This window comes from Arvicanthis niloticus, chromosome 2, assembly GCF_011762505.2.
Source record: "Arvicanthis niloticus isolate mArvNil1 chromosome 2, mArvNil1.pat.X, whole genome shotgun sequence".
Classification (NCBI taxonomy): Eukaryota; Metazoa; Chordata; class Mammalia; order Rodentia; family Muridae; genus Arvicanthis; species Arvicanthis niloticus.
Genome location: NC_047659.1, coordinates 101,383,693 through 101,403,576, shown reverse-complemented (window position 1 = coordinate 101,403,576; position 19,884 = coordinate 101,383,693). Strand labels below are relative to the sequence as shown.

General features: G+C 42.1%; 2 protein-coding genes across 7 annotated transcripts in view; both read left to right on the top strand.

The window, feature by feature from the left end:
• The first annotated feature begins 908 nt into the window (after window positions 1–908).
• Ubox5 (U-box domain containing 5) overlaps window positions 909–19,884 on the top strand; it is a 34,375-nt gene continuing 15,399 nt past the window's right edge. For 2 of the 3 annotated variants that reach the window (XM_076929755.1, XM_076929756.1), the window contains exon 1: window positions 2,115–2,258. The gene's annotated coding sequence lies outside the window, so the exon portion shown is untranslated. Of the gene's footprint in view, window positions 1,021–2,114; window positions 2,259–19,884 lie in introns of those variants that run through there. The other variant, XM_034495385.2, reaches the window with a different exon arrangement.
• Fastkd5 (FAST kinase domains 5) lies at window positions 919–15,112 on the top strand. Of its 4 annotated transcripts, none has more exons than XM_034495383.2 (2): window positions 919–1,020; window positions 11,884–15,112. In XM_034495383.2, the coding sequence occupies exon 2, from the start codon at window positions 11,921–11,923 to the stop codon at window positions 14,366–14,368; it is 2,448 nt and encodes an 815-aa protein (XP_034351274.1). In that variant the 5' UTR covers window positions 919–1,020; window positions 11,884–11,920; the 3' UTR covers window positions 14,369–15,112. The 4 variants fall into 4 exon arrangements, with proteins under 4 accessions (XP_034351274.1, XP_076785867.1, XP_076785869.1 ...); XM_076929752.1 differs by having other exon boundaries at window positions 937–1,020; window positions 11,847–15,112; XM_076929754.1 differs by lacking the exon at window positions 919–1,020 and adding an exon at window positions 2,119–2,258.

Genomic DNA, 19,884 nt, shown 5'->3' with positions numbered 1-19,884 from the left:
CAGGGGTGGGATTTTTCACTCTGGCTTTCTGAGCAGGCTGTAAGCAGGTAAGACGTCCCCAGTCAGTGTAAGCCATGTTACCAATGGTCTGAGGGACACAAATGTTCAAATGTTCACACCAAGGCAGATTGCCTTACATAAAACTCAGAAGCTGGAAACTGGTCTCAAATCTCTTTGTCACCACCTCTTACATAGCCCCACCCCCACCCCCCAGTGCCTTGGAGAGAGTATGATGCCTCTCTCAGTTCTCCTTCACAGCTTCTCAAAAAATGGCACCGACAAGGCTGAAGACTGAACAGACACCGACAGGCCTGGGACCAGGCGTTTCTGCTACATTGGACTTGGTAGAATCTTTCTTGCCTTGATAGCCAAACCAGCCAGGTGTGAGGCCCTCCTACGAGAGGTGGAAGACAAATCCTGATCTACCCGCCTTCAGTTCCAGCTCTAGGTCTGTTTTCTTTTCTTCCCCCCCCCCCCTCTCCAGTTCATAAAGATTTACCTGCCTCTCTGACTCTTTAGTTCTGGGATTAAAGATGTGCATCACATCTTTAATCCTGGCCGGCTCCTTGCATCCATTTTTCATCTATCCATTGCTAGTTCCTCTTCTGAAAGTATTTTCACTATTAGAAATTCATCATTATCCTCTTTGTATAGATGACAAATTAGGCTTGAAAAGTTTGCGTGACTTCACCAAAGTCATAAAACCCAGATGGCAATCCTAGGATTCGAACCTGTGCCAATTACTTCTGCTCAATTACTTTCAAATAGATCCATCTACGATAGAATTTTTTTTCTACATATTCTAAGTTACCTCTTGAAATTAAAAGCTAGAAAACGTTCAAGGAAAAACGCTGACTGTAGTCTTTTGAGCCTCAGCGGCTCCCGCACCAACGCGAGCGGAAGGAGAGGGCCGCTGGCCGGAAGTGGGTTGTGGAGCGGTTGATGCTGGAGGACTCTGTGTATTGACTTACCTGGTGCGGCCCGGGACTGGAGTTAGGATGCTACTTTCGCGGGCTTCAGGTGAGTTGGCGGCCGGGGAGGAGGTGGCTCGGCTTGCTGCCTGCACTTTGGCCCCGTCGGGCCCGGGCCGCGCTCCGCCATCCTGGTTACCCCGAGCCTGCTGCGCCGAGGCGGTGCTTCCCAGCAGGCTACCCTCGCGCCCCTCCGAGCACCTCTCAGCATCTAGGGTCACCTTATCACACCGAACTGCTGTGAGAGTGGGCAAAAGGCTTCTTCGAACGTGCTTTTAACCTCCTGTGAAGTGGAGATCGTGTCTGTACGTATCTCACAGGGCTGCTGTGAGAACAGTCTATCCGGTCCCTTTTTACATTCTAGTGCGCACGTGAAGCCCTTGCAAAGTGATTTAGCGGGTCTTGGGCGGGGCCTGAGAGTCTGTTTCTTACCAGCTTCTCCCCCGTACTTGGAGCAGCGTTTGATTTAGGGCTTAGGACCGGGTGAGGCAATAGGACATATACCTTTTCTTCATTTTAAGCAGTTTCTGGTTGTACAAGCCCAACTCGGGCCAGTAGTGTTTCTCCCTTCTCTTTCTCTCTCCAGGGATAGGGAATGATTGCTTCTTTTCTGTTATGATCATAATATCTCTTTGCTCTGACTCAGGAACGTTGGACAGGAGCCTTTATACTAGATACATTCATGGGTTTCTCAGAGGCTTCTTTGCTCACTCAGCGTAGGCATCTGGACATTGCTTTGTCCTGTGGAGCTCATGTCTTCTCTAACGTCAGAGGGAACTGGTATTTTGTGCTCATGTTTTCTGCACTTTGCCCACACTGTGAGTACTCAGAGCAGTGTCCTTCTAGAACTAGGTTCTGAGGCTTACTGCCCACAGTTGCTTCAGGCTAGCCCTAGGGGATTTAGTCCTGCTTGGTAGATGAAACTAAAATCTGAAGACTACTATCTGTTTCATTCAGATGAGAATTGTGGGGGACTGATGTGACTGTGTGTCTTCCTCATTTATTGCTTCCCCCCCCCCCCACTGTCCCCAACGGAGCCTTGGCATTTATCATGTAAATAAGTCACTTTTTCCCTTTATATTTATTGTATGTATATGGGCGGTTTGCATTTATGCATGTCTGCACTATTTGTATGCAGTGCTGGAGGAGGCCAGAAGAGGGCGTTGGATCTTCTGGGACTTGAATTAAAGTTGATCATGAGCCACACAGTGTGGGCGTTGGGAATCAAACCCTGATCCTCTGGAAGAGCAGCCAGTATTCTTAAACAGTGAACAATCTCTCCAGCCAGTAAGTCAACTTTTTTTTTCTTTGCTTTTTGTTTTTGTTTTTTTTTTTTTTTCAAGACAGGGGTTCTCTGTGTAGCTCTAGCTGTCCTGGAACTTGCCTTGTAGACCAGACTGGCCTTGAACTCACAGACACCCTGCCTCCCAAGTGCTGGGGTTAAAGACTAGCTCTGCCGCTACCACCTCCACTACTCCCACCACCTGGGCTTCATAAGACAACTTTTGTATAAAAGAATTCTGGCCAGCCAAGGAAGTGAACTCTCCCCCCATTCCCCATTGCCCCAAGACAGGGTTTCTCAATGTAACCAGCACTGGCTGTCCTGGACTCAAACTCATGAGATTCTACTGCCTTTCCCTACTGAATACTGGACTAAAGGCATTCGAGACTTTGTCTGGTGGTGCATTAAAAAAAAAAAAAAAAAAAAAAAAAGATTTATATGTTTTATGTATATGAATATACTGGTAGCTGTTTTCAGATACACCAGAAGAGGGCATTGGATCCCATTATAGAGGGTTGTGAGCTGCCATGTGGTTGCTGGAACCTCTGGAAGAGCAGTCAGTGCTCTTAACTGCTGAGCCATCTCTCCAGGCTCATGTGCATTTTTAATGCCACCATTCAGGAGGTAAAGGAGGTGCATTTCTGAGTTTGAAGCCAGACAGGGCTATAGTAAGACCCTGTACTCTCCCAACCCCTCTAAAAAAGGGAATTCTGAAGTTTCTTACATTAAAACCTTACAAATGGGGAAAAAAAAAAAAAAAAAAAAAAAAAAAAAACGGTTAAAAAGAAAAAAACCCAAGTGTTTGGTTGGTTGACTGGAACAATAGTTGAGAATTTTCTCTCATGACTGTGTGGGTATTCACATTTCTCTCCACCTGCTTACATTTTCTAAAGTGGAGGATGGGCATGGTGACCTTATGTCTAATCTTAGCACACAATTCAAGGCCTGTCTCTATGACTAGTGTTAAGTTCTCCAACCCAGGACAAATGGCTAACTGAGGTGCCTGTCTAACATCAAAGTGGAAATGGCCATCATGTTTTACCAGTATCTCCCATTACACAGTCATCCTGGCTGGCAGACTCCCTCTCCTACCCTAAACTCTCCAACTCTTACTGTGTAGCCCTGGCTAGCCAGGAGCTTCCCATATAGACCAGGATGGACGTAAGCCCACAGAGATACCTACCTGCCTCTGCCTTCTTAGTACTAGAATTAGTAGCACCATTCCACCCTCCCACAGGGCTTCTCTGTGTAGATTTTTGACCTGGAACTCACTCTGTAAAACAGAAAACAGGTTGGCCTCAAACTCATGCCTGACTCTGCCTCCCAAATGTTGGGACTAAAGGTGTGTGTCACCATGCCTGGATAGGTTTGGCCTTTGTCTTGTTTTGTTTTATTTTTGAGACTGGGTCTCATATATCCTAGTCTGGCTTTAAACTTTGTGTATAGTTAAGGATGGCCTGCCTCCACCTCAAAAATGCTGGGATTACAGGCATACACCACCACACTTCTAGCACATGTATTTTGTAATTTAATTTTTGTTGAAGTTGTGCCTGTTTGTGATTTAAATAGTTCAATGGCACTTATAACACTCAGTTTTTCCCATTTCTTCCTCCATTTTTATTCTCCAAAGCATTTTTAATAGTCTGTTCTTTGACATCTATTAGTTTATTTCTTTTTCTTTGAGGTTTGAGCAGCATGATTAAGAGACATTTTAGAGCAGCTGCTTTCATGTAACATTTCTATTGGTTAGGCGGGCTTGCTTGCTTGCTTCCTTCCTGCTTTATGTGGTATTGGGGAGTGAACTCAGGGCCTGGGTGTGGTAGACAGTGAACAACTACTGAGTTACATCCATGGGTCCTTTTTATTGTTTTTGTTTTTAGATTTATTTGTGTATGAGTATTTTGCCTAAATGAATGTATGTGCATTACGTGCTCAACTGGTGCCTATGGAGGTTAGAAGAGGGCATCGGATCCTTTGGAACTGTAGTTATAGATGGTTGTGAGCTACCTTGAGGGTACTGGGAGTTGAACCCTGGTCCTCAGAAAGAGCTGGGACTTTTTTGGTTTTTCGAGACAGGGTTTCTCTGTGTAGCCCTGGCTGTCCTGGAACTCACTCTGTAGACCAGGCTGGCCTCAAACTCAGAAATCCACCTGCCTCTGCCTCCCAAGTGCTGGGATTAAAGGCGTGCGCCACCACTGCCTGGCTAAGCTGGGACTTTTGTTTTGAGGCTGGGACTAAGTTGCCCAGGTAGAACTTTTTATACCATTCCAGCTTCCTGAGTCCCTGGGTTACTGGTGTGAGCCATCATATGGCCAGTGTTGCTCACCCCTTTCCCTCCTTCTTTAGTTTGATTTGGAGACTTATTCCTGTTTCCTGGGCTGGTCTTCAACACCTCCCACTCCCTCCCCATGCCAGTTCTGTCTTTGTCTTTTATACATACCTGTATATATTATACATTCCACTGTGGATGACCAACCAGAGGACCTTCATCATATGACATTACTTTCATACTAGACTTCTGGCCTCTGAAGCTAAAAAATTAACTGTCCCACATCAATATAGTTTTAGCTGATCATTATTCAAAGTTTATTGTAATAAAATCATGTAATCATTATACACATAGGAATAGGGAGTATTAATGAGCAGGGAATAAAATTGTTTCTTTCCGGTATAACTTTTTGTCTTAATTGTATTTTATTTTTCTTTGTATATATGTGTATGTGAGTGAGTGCTGTGAGAGTGTACTTCCCAAGGCCAGGGCTTCACCTTCCTTGGAGGTACAGTTACAGGTGTTTCTCAGGTCCTTTGGAAAAGCAGGAAGTTTACTTAATTGTAGAGCCATCTATTCAGCCCCTCTCTGTCCCTTTTTTCTTTTTTTAAATTGGAAACAAGATTTCAGTATAATCCATGTTGGCATCAAACTCATGACCTTCCTGCTTCAGTCTCTTAGGTGGTAGGATTATACCGGTAGTGCATGTGTGGGATTATAAGCACCATTACACCTGTAGTGTATACATGCACGCCTGGCAGTAGGTGGTTGGTTTTTTTGGTTTTTTGGTTTTTGGAGACAGGGTTTCTCTGTGTAGCCCTGGCTATCCTGGAACTCACTCTGTAGACCAGAATGGCCTTAAACTCAGAAACCCGCCTGCCTCTGCCTCCCAAGTGCTGGGATTAAAGGTGTGTGCCACCACTGCCCTGCAGCAATAGTTATTGTTAATGTTATTATTGGCCCATTTGTCTGTCCATTCCTAGATTGTCCATTAGAAGTTTTTCAGTTTTGTTATTTTGGAAAAAGTTTCTCTGTTTAGTTTAGGCTAGCCTTGAACATGTGTTGATCCTCCTGCCCCAGTCTCAAAAGTATTGAGGTTAGAGCTATATATAAGTAAATGCCACCTCGACTAATTTAAAATCAACTCACCCTCCTTCCTGGGACAGGGGTCTCTCATCACATAGCACTGGCTAGTCTAGTGGACTGTGTAGACTTAGGCTGCCTTCAGATTCACATTGATCTTCCTGCCTCTACCTCACCAGTACATTAAAGGGATGTGTTACCATGCCCAGCATATTAACATTTTTGGTTTTCCTTTTTTAAAATTTCCTTTAGATTTATTTGATTTTACATACATAAATGTTTTGGCTACATATATGTATGTGTACCATATGCACGCCTGGTGCCCTTATCATTTAAAAAAGGTTATCATCTCCTGGAACTTGAGTTGTTAGTTGTGTGGGTGCTGGGAAATGAACTAGGGTCCTTTGCAGGAACAAGTGCTCTTAGCCACTGAGCCATCTTTCCAGCCCTTAAAACTGTTTGTTTCTTTATTGATTTTTGGTTTTTTAAAACTGGGTTATCCTGGAACTTACTCTGTAGACCAGTCTGGCCTTGAACTCAAAGACTGCCTCTGCCTCCTAAGTGCTTGGTTTAAATATGTGTGCCACCTTTACTCTTTTTTTAGATTTATTTCATGTGTCTACACATTTTGCCTGCATGTATGTCTGTGTACCATGTTATACAGAGTTAAGAAAAGGACATTAAGCTCCATCCCCTGGAGCTGGAATTACATATGGAAATGCAAGCCTCCATGTGGATGCTGGGAATCAACTTAGAGCTGCATTGTTGAGCTATCTCTCCAGTCCCTCAATCCCTAAAATTCTTTATTTTTTCCATTTCATACATCTGCCGATTTTTAGGTCTTTTGTTGTAGTACTCTTATTTTGATTGTAGAATATCCTGAAAATCCATTCTTTCATATAGATGTCAGTTCTTGAGTCTTCTCTTTATCCTGTATAAGTAGGGTGAATTGACTATAGTGATAACTAGAATACTAGAATTTGGTAGGCAGGAGATGCTCTTGAGTTGACCCGGTATTAATATTCTAGCTCCTGGCATCTGGAAGATGTGGAAGAAGTAGCTTCTTCAGCCCTTTCCTTGGGTCTGGACCCGCCGTGCTTCCTGGATTGTGTCGCTGTCCCTGTCTACCAGCAATGTGGTCTTTACAGTCTCTGAAATCCAGCTCCTCTCAGCCCACTGGCTCTGTACCATGTGAAAGTTTTCTCTTTTTCCTTATAAGAAATTTCTTAATCTTGTAAAGTCTCTTCCCTCATATTGATACAGAAATAATAAACCTACCTTACTGAAGGGTTGTTAGTATGAGACTTCAAGCAGGGTGTGGTGGTGCACACCTTTAATTCCAGCACTAGGGAGACAGAGACAGGTGGATCTCTCCAAGTTTTAGACCTGTTATGGCTACATAGTGGGACCCTGTCTCAAAAAACTCAAGAGGGGTTGGGGTCTAGGTTGATGCATAATAGTTCCTTTAGGACTTTGAGCCTTGAATGGAGACTAACCAGAGGAGAGGAGGGAACAAGAAAGGGCAATGGTGGGGGAAGACAGATCATATGTTATCTCATGTATAGTATATAGACTATACATAAACGTAGAGGTGGTACTTGGGAGATAGTTCAGTGAGTCAGATGCTTGACCCGTAAGCCCGAGGGCCAAGTTTGTGTCCTCAGAACCTTCACAAAAAAACTGGATATGATGTGTCGTGTGCCTGTAATCCTAGTCCTCCTGGGACCCAGGTGGAGGCAGGAGGATCCCCAGGCTCATTGGCCGGTCTACCCAGTTGTGACCTTCAGGTTCAGTGACAAATTCTGTCTCAAAATCAAGTGGTGAGCCACAGCAGAGGACACCGGACTGACCTCTTGTCTCCATGTGTGCACACACACAGTAGTAAAGCAGAAGGGGGCAAGCAGATGATGGAGGGCTGTTCACATGAGCAGTGTACAACAATGTGTGTGTACAAACATGGTATAAATAAGACACTTGGTTTTGGGTCATTGAGTGGCATAAAGGCACTTGTCACCAATTCTGGCAACTTGAGTTCAGTCCTTAGGACCTACATAGGGGAAGAACAAAACCGATTCCTGCGTGCTGTCTTCTGACCTTCACACATGTGCTGTGGCATATTTGTCTCCACATTCATATATAAACACATACATTAAGTAAATTATTATAAACATAATTATTTTTTAAAAATTTCAAAATCTTTTGTCACTAACACAAATTTTAATTAGGAAAAGAAAAAGACAGCATTGGTACAGAAGAGGACCTAAGACAGTTGGGGCTCTTGTCACTTCCATCTTAGAACCTAAACTGTTTTCTCTTGAGGCAGGGTCTCATGTAGCTTCAGCCTTCTATTTACTTATTTTCTATTTGTGGGTGTTTTGTTTGCACGTATGTCTGTGCACCATGTGCCTATAGAGGACAGAAGAGGGTATTGACTACCCCAGAGCTGGGATTATAGATGGTTGTACATGTGGGGACTGGGAATTGAACCTCAAATCTTCGGGAAATGCAGCCAATGTTCTTAAGCGATGAGCCATCTCTCCAGCACAGCTTTCTTCTTTTAAGCTTAAGTCTCAGCATGAGGTCACAAACATGAACTGTGTGGATATGTTTGGTTCACCTCATAGAGCTCCTTGTGCCTCTACCTCCTGAGTACTGAGATTACAAGTGGGTCTTGCCATGACCAGCTATAGAGGTAATCTTCTTTATTTTTTCTTTTGTTTTTGTTTTGTTTGTTATTTTAAGACAAGGTTTCTTTATATAGCTCTGGCTGTCTTAGAACTCTCTATGTAGACTAGGCCAGCCTCGAACTCATGGAGATCCACTTGTCTCTGCCATCCAAGTGCTTCGATTAAAGATGTGTACTATTATGCCAGGTTTATAAAGGTAGTTTTTTAAAAAATGTTTTCTAGATTATTACTTTTATGTATGGATGCCTTGCCTGAATGTATGTGTATACACTGTATATATGCCTAGTGCCCACAGAAGCCAGAAGAGGGCATAGATTCCCTGGAACTTGACTTATAGTTGGTTGTGAGCCACCATGTTTGTGTTGACAACTGAACCTGGGTCCCCTATAAGAGCCCCAAATGCACTTAACCACTGAGATGTCTCTATCTCATTTAGAGATGATTTTTTAAAAGTATTGTTTATAGGCCTAGGGATACAGCTCACTTGGTAAAGTACTTGTTTAGCATGAAGAGGCTCTGGGTTCAGTCCTCAATACCTCATAAAACAGTAGTGGTAGCACATCCCTGGAACTCAAGCTCTAGGAGTGGGAGGCAGGAGGCTTAGACGGTCAATGCTACCTTCAACTCCCTAGTGAATTTGATACTACCCTGGACTACATCACCGGTTCTCAAAAAACATGGGCTGGGAGAGATGGCTCAGCTGTTAAGCGCATTGACTGCTCTAACAGAGGTCCTGAGTTCAATTCTTAGTAACCACATGCTGGCTCACAACCATCTGTAATGGGATCTGATGCCTTCTTATATTAAATAAATAAATCTTTAAAAAAAAAAAAAAAAAAAAAGATAGACCTTTCAGAAAATCACTCATGAATATTTTGCAGCAACAACCTTCTATGGTTCATCAATTGGTCACTCATGTCTCCTTGGGTTTTGCAAGTAAGTATGGGGGAAGGAAAAGAAGAATGAACAATGAAGGAAAAAAAAATGTCTCAGTGGTTAAGAATATACTTGTTACTCTTACAGAGAACACAGTTCAGTTCCCAGCACCCATGTGGTGGCTAACATATGGGACTCCAGTTCCAGAGGATTCAACACCTTGGCTCCATGGTACCATATACATGTGGTACCTAGACATACAAGTAGGCAAAACACCCATGTAACATAAAATGAAAAATAATTGTTTTTGCTGTTGTTTTGTTTTGTTTGTTTTTGAAACAAGGCCTTATTATGTAGACCAGGCTGAAGATAAAATCAGATATGCCTGCCTCTGCTTCCTGAGTGCTGGGATTAAAGTCATGTGCTACCACTTGGTAGAAAAAGAAATCTTTTTTTAGAAAAGAGGAGGAGGAATATGGGAGAGCCATTTTCATGGGCTGCTCATTATTTTCCATGGGAGGAAAATGGAAATTGTACTGCTTCCAGCCAAGTGGACATAATTAGTCCTGACTCAGTGGCATCATCGCATTCTGCCTCCTTCAGGGGAGATGTGCTGTGTCAACAGCACAGTCATGTGACCTGGTGTTGCTTGTCATTGAAGCATGGGTTTGAGTTGGCTTTTTTCTACCTATGCATCAGGAGTAAATGGCTTCTGAACTTTGCTTCCCACCCACCACTACCATGTGCAACTTTCTGAATATGCGTCCCAGCTCCTGGTTACCTGCACTAGTGATTCAAGCTCTGTTATTAGCATCTGGAAGCTGGGTGTGGTGTCACCCACCTGTAAGCCCAGCATTTTTTAAGTAGATGGAGGCAAGAATATCATGAATATGAGGCCAGCCTAAAGAGGATGGTTTTCTAAGAGGATTAGCATTGAAAATGACAGGATTCTATAATTAGGTTTGTACTGTAAGAACTGGGAAGGTTTCTGTGGTTATAATTAATTAAAGCTTACACCCATTTTAAAGCACACACTAAGGGTCAGGAGAGATGGTTCAGCCTTCCGAATAGCTGAGGTCATAGTCCTCCTCCTTCATGCCAGCATTAAAGTACGTTTCCCAAAGCAGCACCTGGATTTTAGTTTTTCCTGTGCTTTTATTTTTATATCCTCTAAAATGAAAGTTTTTATTATTTATATTTGTGGGCCATTCTTAATTTATGAATTTATGAATTTCTACTGTAAAGACTCATTTCAGAGTTAGATATCTTCTGCTTAGTTCTATCATTCACATTTCTACTCTTGCACAGTCCTTTCTGAACCCAGATTTTCATTTTGAAAACTAACCTAAGCCAGATGTATGATGTGTATCTCAGTACTTGGGCGACAAAGATGGGACGATCTCTGTGAGTTTGAGGCCAGCCTGGACTACAAAGTGAGTTCTGTAAAGGCCAGCCAATGCTACACAGTGAAACCCTGTTTCGAAGAAAAAAAAATGGACCTAGAAGAATAGAATCACGAAATGCCTGTTGCGAGCTGGAGAGACAGCTCAGCGGTTAAAAGCACTAGGTGCTCTTCCAGGGCTCCTGGGTTGAATTCCCACTGCCCCATATAGTGACTCACAGTGGTTTATAACTATAGTCCCATTGTATCTGATGCCATTTTCTGGTGTGCAAAACACTCATATACATTAAATAAATAAACATAAATAAATTCATATATATACAAATCTATAAATTAAAAAAAAAAGCCTTAAAAAATATATTTCCTGCGTTTTCAGAGAACTTGAACTTAGTTTCTAGCACCCAATCCTGTGGCTCACAACTGCTTGTAACTCCAGCTTTGGGGAGCCAACCCCTTCCTCTGACCTCCTCAGACACCAATCACACAAGTGGTACATATACATACATGTAGACAGAACATCCATACATACATATCAAATAAAAAATTTTTAAAAATTAAAAAGCAAATCCTACTTTTTCCTTTATACTGTTAGCATGGCAGCTTTTATCAGTTGCTTGTATTCTCCAAGGACTATTATGTGTTGATGGTAAAGAAATGAGTTACCCACTTTAACTCCCAGCTTTCTTTTGGAAATCTGTTCTTCCCTACAAGGAAGTGAACTTATATCAAGCAGCAGTCTAGAAATCACCTAAAATTGTGCCATGGGTGTAAGGTTTTCTTGTTTGCAAATCACACAGAGTTTGTCCTTCACACTTGTGCCCTGGGCATTCACTAACACTGAATGCACTCAGAGTTTGTCCTTCACACTCAATGGCTTGTGCTCTGGGCATCCACTAACACTGAATGCACTCAGAGTTTGTCCTTCACACTTGTGCTCTGGGCATCCACTAACACTGAATGCACTCAGAGTTTGTCCTTCACACTTGTGCTCTGGGCATCCACTAACACTGAATGCACTCAGAGTTTGTCCTTCACACTCAATGGCTTGTGCTCTGGTCATCCACTAACACTGAAAATACTTGCATGGACAGTAGTACAGTGTGCATCTTTCTCTTTCTCTCTCTCTCTTTTTTTTTGTCTTTTGAGACAGGGCTTTACAAGATAGTCTTGGCATAGATCCTGTTGCCTCTACCTCATAGGTACTGGATTTAAAGGGTGTGTGCCACCATATCTGGCTGGCACCTAATTCTTATAATGTGTACATTTTGTGTTATAGGTAGAAGCCACTCATTCTTCATCTACCCTTCTTTCAGTATCTGGCACCAATTCTGGTCCCATCATTTGTGGCCCATGGCTCTTATGGTATGCCGAAGATTTACAGGCAGTTTCTGTGGAACATCTCCCTGTCCATCTCTAATGAAGCACCATAAAACAAGAACGTGTGACTTTTCTCTGACTGCCAAAAAGATCAACACAGACTCCAGAATGTCAGCCAGTCTCAAGCTATTAAAACTTTTAAAATACAAAGCATCTTATAATGCTTCTGCTTACCATGCAGCCCAAAGCATGGCATATTGGCATATGGAAAACATCACACGACCTGGGGGACAGAATCTCCCTAAACATAATAGCTCCTGCCATCTTGCCAGAAAAGTTAAGAACATTGGTGATACTACCCTGTCTCAGAGAACCTTCACAACCAGCAGTGCTCACCTGGGCTTGGAATTCAACAAAGCTTCTACCCATAAGGCCACTTCTACCCATAAGGCCAGCGCATCGCATCCAGACTCACCCAATGCCAGAAGAGGTGAAGAGGATGTAGAGGTCTTTGATTCCTTTGAAGGAACCCGAGTTTTCTTAAAGCTCAGGCCAGAGTACCAGCTTCACAGCTATAACAGAAATGAGACTCGCCAACCCTTATCTGTTTCAGAAGGTGAACTAATTTTGCACAAAGTCACATTTTACCAAAATAAACTCCAGCCAGAAGTCATAACTAATTATTTTTGTAAGCTCAGCTCTTTGCCAGCAGAACAGAATTCTGTTTTGCTATCCAGTAACAGCTTTGCTTTGCTCTGCCATCTGAGTGTGAAAAACATACAGCTCTTTAACACCTCAGAACTGATCAGTATTTTGAAAGCCTTTGTTGACTTAAGAATCTCTAACTCCTCTTCGATGCTAGATGCGTATGAAACCAGATTTTGCCATCAGGTATGGGAGATGAATCTGGATCAGCTTCTCCTAGTAGCTGATCTTTGGCGGAATTTAGGCCGCAAAGTTCCTCGTTTTTTAAAAATTTTTTTTAGTTATCTTAATTTACACTGGAGAGAGCTATCTTTGTCTCAGCTGATTCACTTAATTTATATTATAGGTGAAAATCGTCACGTGCCACAGGACCTGATGCAAAAGCTAGAATCACTGATCCTTAAGTATGTAGATTCAGTCAATTTAGAGGAAGTCGGTGCAATCTGTTTGGGGTTTTTTAAATCAAGTAGTAGTCTTTCTGAGTTTGTCATGCGGAAAATTGGAGATCTAGCTTGTGCTGACATGCAGCATCTGAGTAGCCACACCTTAGTTCATATTCTTAAAATGTTCCGCTTCACTCATGTAGATCATGTAAATTTCATGAGGCAGTTTGGAGAAATTGCTCCTCAGAGAATTCCTTCCTTGGGGGTTCAAGGAGTTATGCACCTCACTCTTGCCTGCTCAGCCTTACGAATCCTTGATGAAAGAGTAATGAATGCAGTAGCTGCCTCTTTGCCTCCGAGGGTAGCACATTGTCGAAGTAAAGATGTTGCCAAAATTCTGTGGTCGTTTGGAACTCTGAATTATAAGCCACCCAACACAGAAGAATTTTATTCCAGTCTGATAAATGAAATCCGCAGAAAGATGCCTGAATTCAGCCAGTACCCAGAGCACCTTCTCACCTGCCTGATTGGCTTGGCATTTTCTGAATACTTTCCAGCTGAGTTCATAAATGTTGCTCTGAGCCCAGGGTTTGTCAAGTTAGCTCAAGAGAGAAGTAAGTTTGAACTCACTAAGGAACTGTTTACTCTTGATGGTACAGTTGCCATTGAATGTCCAGATTATAAGGGCAATCGTCTTAGTTCTCACCTTCAGAAAGAAGCATCTGCAAATCTGTGGAATTTAGCAAGCAAGGATATGAGATCAAAGCCTGAATTCCTAGAAACTCTCTATTTACTTGAGACCATGTTGGGTGGCCCCCAGTACATCAAGCACCATATGATTTTGCCTCATACCCGATCTTCTGACTTAGAGGTTCAGCTTGATGCTAACATGAAGCCATTACCGTTTAATAGTGACTCGACACCAACTGAAGATGGAGCCCAATTACAGTTTAAGCAAGTGGGAGTCAGCCTTACAGATGATTTGATGAATCAATTGCTAAAGGGAAAAGCCAAGAGGTATTTCCAGGAGGAAACTGCGGTAGAGACTGGCCAGCCACCCATGGAGTTAAGAAAGAAGACAACTGTGCCCTTGGTGAACTCTGATTGCAGTGGGACAGATAGATTGGGGGATGTGGGGATGGTTGGCTTGTGCCCTCTCGCCCACATACAGCCCCCACTAGTGAAGCTCGCTATCCAGTTCACAAACAAGAACCAATACTGCTATGGTTCCAGGGATCTACTTGGATTGCACAATATGAAGAGGAGGCAGCTGGTTCAAATTGGGTACCGTGTGGTAGAATTACCCCACTGGGAATGGCTTCCATTACTAAAAAGAACTCGCTTAGAGAAGCTAGCATACCTCCATGAGAAAGTGTTCACCTCTGCTCTCTGAAGGGCACTCATGAGTATTCATCCTCATAAAAGGAACAGTGCACACCCTACACCTGTAGGTTGAGCATCCTTAACTAGAAGATCAAAGTCAGATATTCAAAAATCTGGAACTGAGTACTGACAGATCTCAGATCAGGGATATTCAAGTGGCAGTCTATGCAGATACCCTGGACTTCAAATCTCAAACACCTCTAGTCTCAAGTACTTGATTACAGGAGTTCTCAACCTGTCTTCCAAGTAATTATAAAAGCTAGAGTTGTAGATGGGTAATAAAACCATCTATTGAGTAGTCATGGGTGTACTCTTCTGTTGCAGCGCCTATAGCAATTATATGTTACTACAGGTTGTATGTTTTGCTCAGAATAAATAAACATCTCCAAAATGACATTGATCCACAAAGTCTTATTGCATTGTTTTTCTGTATCTGTTAGTCTTAGCCTTGTTACAGTTTGAGGTGGTGTTTTGTTTTTTGTTTTTTTAAATAACTATTATATGTGTGCTGGGAACTAAACTCTTCTGCAAGAATAGTAAGCACTCTTAACCACTGAGCTTATCATCAACTTCATCATAAAACTACACTTAGAAGAATATAGTCCAGTGTTGTAGTACAAGCCTTTAATCCCAGCACTCAGGAGGTTAAGATAGGTGATCTCTATTAGATGGAGGCCAGTTTGGTCTAGATCGTGAATTCCAGCCTAGTTAGGGCTACATAGTAAGGCCCTGTTCCAAAAAAATTAAATAAATCAATAAAGAAGCCAAAGTTAATTAATGAATTAAAAACCAGAACAAACTTAACAGTCCTAGACATGGTATAGAATCACTAAGCCCCCTTGTTGGAGGGCTGGAGAGACAATGCCACTTGTACTGCTCTTCCAGAGAACCAGAGTTCAGGTATCCATATGTAAATCCAGTTCCATCTTCTGGCCTCTGTAGGCACCTTCACTCTTTCACACACTGTTTTAAAGTGCTGTTTGGGTCACTGGTTCCCAAATACGACAAGTAGCTCAGATGAGAAGGAAATGTGTTACCTCTTAGGTTGCAGAGTCCAGTGAGTTTGTGATTTGCCTGATTCGAGTCTGGTTGTGTTAGAACCAACTACATAAGGAGATTATATGCATGTAAGTAACATAAATCATTGGTAGACATGTGGTGTTTGTGAGAATGTATTTTAAAAGGAATTACCTCTCATCATCATTCTGTTCTCTTTAAAGGTCACTTCTGTGGTGGACGTTTTCTGATCATGCCAACTCATACTGCTCCTTTGGTCTTTGATTGTGATCTGTCAGAACCTGCCATTGTCTTTTAATTCATCTCTGAAACCCATAAAGGTTTTAGTTGTGATGTGAATTCTTTAGGATTTTCTCTATATAAGCTCATGTATTTGAATATAGAATTTTATGTCTCCCTTCAACTTTGGCTTTCTTTATTTCTCTTACCTAATCAGCTCTGGCAAGAATTCTAATAAGGTTTGGATAGAAGTAATGGAAGTTAACATCTTTGTCTTCTGATCTTATGGGGGATACTCTGGCCTTTTGCCATTGAGTATGATGCCAGCTGTGGGTCTTCTTACACACTTTATCATTTGAGGAAGTTTCTTTTTGCTCCTAGTTTATTGAATACTCAACAGTTAGTTCATTGAATACTCCGTAACTATTGCCATTTCTGTTTTCGAGACGGTCTCTGTATAGGTAGCCCTGGATATCTTGGAATTCTTTGTGTACACCAGGCTGGCCTTGGATACAGAGATCCACCTTCTGCTGTCTCCTGAGTGCTGGAATTAAAAGGTCAGTGCCATCACACTTAGCCAAATAGGACAGTCTTATGTCTGAAAAAACAATTCTTTGTTTAGCCAAAGCAGTTTAAGTAAGCACTATTTGGTAAATCTGGCAGCCAGTAGATATAAAATAAGATAGTATCTTGGGTTTAGGGACACAGAAGAGAACCCAATGAGTTTGTGTTGAGTTAGAGTTCAGTAGTTAGAGATTTAAGTTGGAATTCCAGGAGGAACTGAAAAGCCTATGAAGGAAGGCTCTGAAGAAAAGGGACAAGGTCAGGATCCCACACAACTTTCAGACAGCATTACTAAGCACTGAGTACATTAGTAATCTTAATCGTTTTAAGGGGGGAAACCATTCACTCTTTTTTTTCTTAAGAACAAAAGCAAGGCTAAGGACCTGAGTCATTTACAATGTCTACCTCACATGTGAGGTACTAGGTTTGGTCTGCCACACTGCAGATAAAACTGTTCACATATGCCTTTTACAGTGCCTCGACACACTAAGCCTGTGACTTGCCTGCACACACCATCAAGTTACAGGTGTCTTTTAGACCCACGCCTGTGTTGTGTAATCCTCTTGTCCCAGTGGCCATATATATGGAAATAGCTAGGAGAGCTGTCTTTCATTTTAGCTAGCTCTGAAAAATGTTGCAAGACACATTTTTTTCTTGGGTGGACAGGTAACCCAATTTAGAGATTATAAGAAGTACTATGTGTTTTTAAAAGCTAAAGTATCCAATTTCTAAAATTGTTCACTGCATTGGAGTTTGTCTTACTCTTTAAGGTTAAATGCTTTTCCAGTATTTGACAGGTAATCCCCACCTCTCCGGTAACCTGTTTGAACCCACTCTTTAAAATATATGTATCTTCCAGAATTACTTTTCATTACGTTCTTGTGAAGCTCAGAGATTGTATAACTCAGCTATGACAGCTTCTTTACAGGCCCCAAATGGGCACTCAGCTGCTCAGAGTGTCATGGTCACCCTATCCTCTTCCAAAGTAGCTCTCTGTACCTCCCTGCCTCCACATTTTGAATCTCGACAACAACAAAATGTCAGCTTGGTTGCTTCACGCTCTGGGGCACACAGTTAGCTACCTTTTAGAGAAGATAATTCCTCCCATTTGCACAGGACTTTGTCCACTTCAGTATTCAAAGTCCTATTATGTTCTGGGAAATCCCTCAATCTTTGGTAGACCAGAACCTAGTAGATAATTCCTCTTGACTCCTCCCTTCCTAAGCTTAAGCACAGAAGGAAACCATTTGTCCCTCCCCAGAGTGTGGCTGTGGATGCTCAGTCCTTGCTTACACCTCTGAGACCTGAGGACCACAGTCAGTGTTTACCTACGTCAGCATAGCTGTCCGCTGTAGTCAGGGTTAACTTCTGCATGTGCATGCCTAGGTGGAGGGCTTTTATTTCTGTGGTGCTGGGCATCTATCTAACCCAAGGCCTGTGGATTTGAGGCAGATGTTAAACACTGAACCTATATCTTCAACCCCTAACTTTTTTTTTTTTTTTGAGACAGCCTCACTATGTAACCCATTCTGGCCTTGAATGAGAAATCGTCCTGCTTCAGCTTCCCAAGTTGTCCTTGGGAACCTCCATACATGCTTTGATGTGTTACGTGACTGCCTATAAATATTTTGAAGTCAATAGTAACCATAGTAGATCATACCTGTAATACTAGCAATTGGAAACCAAGAGGATTGCCTTATGTTCCAGGCCACCCTCAGCTATACAGTTCCAGGCCAGTCTGAGCTACAGAGTAAAACCCTGTCTAAATAAATAAATTAAATTAATTAATTAATTAATTAATTAATTCCAGGCCAGTCTGAGCTACAGAGTAAAACCCTGTCTAAATAAATAAATAAGCAAGCAAGCAAGCAAAATAAAGCCTAACCGATTTCTTAGAAGAGTTTTTTTTCAGTGTACTCAGTAACACATGGAATGTAGTTCATTTTCCTTGTTTGTCTTTTGAATAATGTCTTTCCCTCAAAAAAATCAAAAGGGAGAAAAGTTCAAAGGAAAACCTAAAAATTGAGGCTTTTTCTCTGAGTAGTTTGTACCGTAGCATGCATCTTTACTGTCTTCAAGCCCCTTCTGTAGAACAGAGGGTGTGTGAGAACTCTTCAGCCAGAAGAAAGAGGAGCCTTTTGAAGGGTGAGTTGCTTCTAAGTGGTTCAGAATTGCCTTTGACATCTAGGAAGTTAGTGCACAACCTTATTAATGCCTCTTCCTCCTTTGTTATAAGCCTTCTATGACTTACCTGTGACCAGTAGCTTTCAAACTTTTGTTTTTTGTTTTGTTTTGAGACAGGTTGTCATATAGACAGGTTGTCTAGACTGGCTTTGAACAATTCTAGCTAAAGCTGATTTTGAAGTTCTGATATGCCTGACTTCACCTCTTGAGTGCTGGGATTACAGGTGTACATCACTACTGCAGATTTATGTGGGGAAAGGGCTCAAATCTAGGGCTTTGTATATACTAGGCAAGGATACTGCAAATGGAGCTGCATCACCAACTTGGGAATTTGAAGAGTGTGTGGGGATATTGTTTGTTTTTGTTCTGGAGATTGAACACAAAATCTTGTAAGTGATAGGCTACCCACTTTACAACTGAGTTATATTCCCAGTGCTTTGTGTGTCTGTGTCTACATGTGCACATGTAAGTGGATGCACATGTAGATGTATGTGGAGGCCAGAAGGTCAGCTATGTCTTCTTCAATCACTCCCTTTTATTTTCCAAAGCAGCATCTCTCGCTGAAGCTAGAGCTTACCAGTTGGTTAGACTGGCTGGCCAGCAAGTCCCAAGACCTCCCTATCTGCTTCCTCAGCACAAGGGTGGGTTACAGGTGCGCACAGCCACACATGGCTTTTTATGTGTTTACTGGAGAGCTGAACTCACTTTACCAGCTAAGCAACTTCTCAGCCCATTGTTCAATTTACCACACCCTTAGGAAGAAATCACTTTCACATACAAACCATGAATGAATAAATGAATGAGTAAGTTATGTAGTTTTAAATTTTTTTTTAATTTCAGTTAGTACTATACTGTATATAGTGTGTATATGTGATGTGTATGTGTGAGTTTAGACATGCACATATACCATAGTATACATGTAGAGGTCAGAACTTTTGGAAGTCAGTTCTGTCCTCCCTCTTTCTATCCCCTGAATCAAACTCAGGTTATAAGACTTGCATAGCAAGTACTTTTACCCACTGGGACACCTCACCCGCCTTGTGTGTTTGTTGGCTTAAAACGGTCTTATGTAACCATAAGACCCCAAACTCCTTGTGCAGACAAATAGATCTTTGACTCTTGATCCTCCTGTCTGTCTCTCTAATGCTAGGATTATAGGCATGTACCACCATGTTCACTTTATGGCAGTGCTGGTAATCAGACCCAGGGCTTCATACATGGGAGGCAAGCACTCTACCAACTGAGCTACATTTCCTAGCCCAAGTCTGTATATTTACACACATATGTGCACACACATAGCCATATCTGAAACAAGTTTCACAAAACAGTGTTCACCCTTGTATGTGGTACATTTTAGTGTTTCATTTTTAAACTATTTAATTAAAAAGAAATGATTGGTCTGGTGGGTTGCATTTGTAATCCTAGCACTAAGGAGGCTGACGAAGGAGGATAGCCATAAAATTGAGGCCTTCCTGGACTATATAGAGGGAGACCCTGTTTATAGTGCAGCACACTAGTTATGACTCAGTAAGTGTTCTTGGT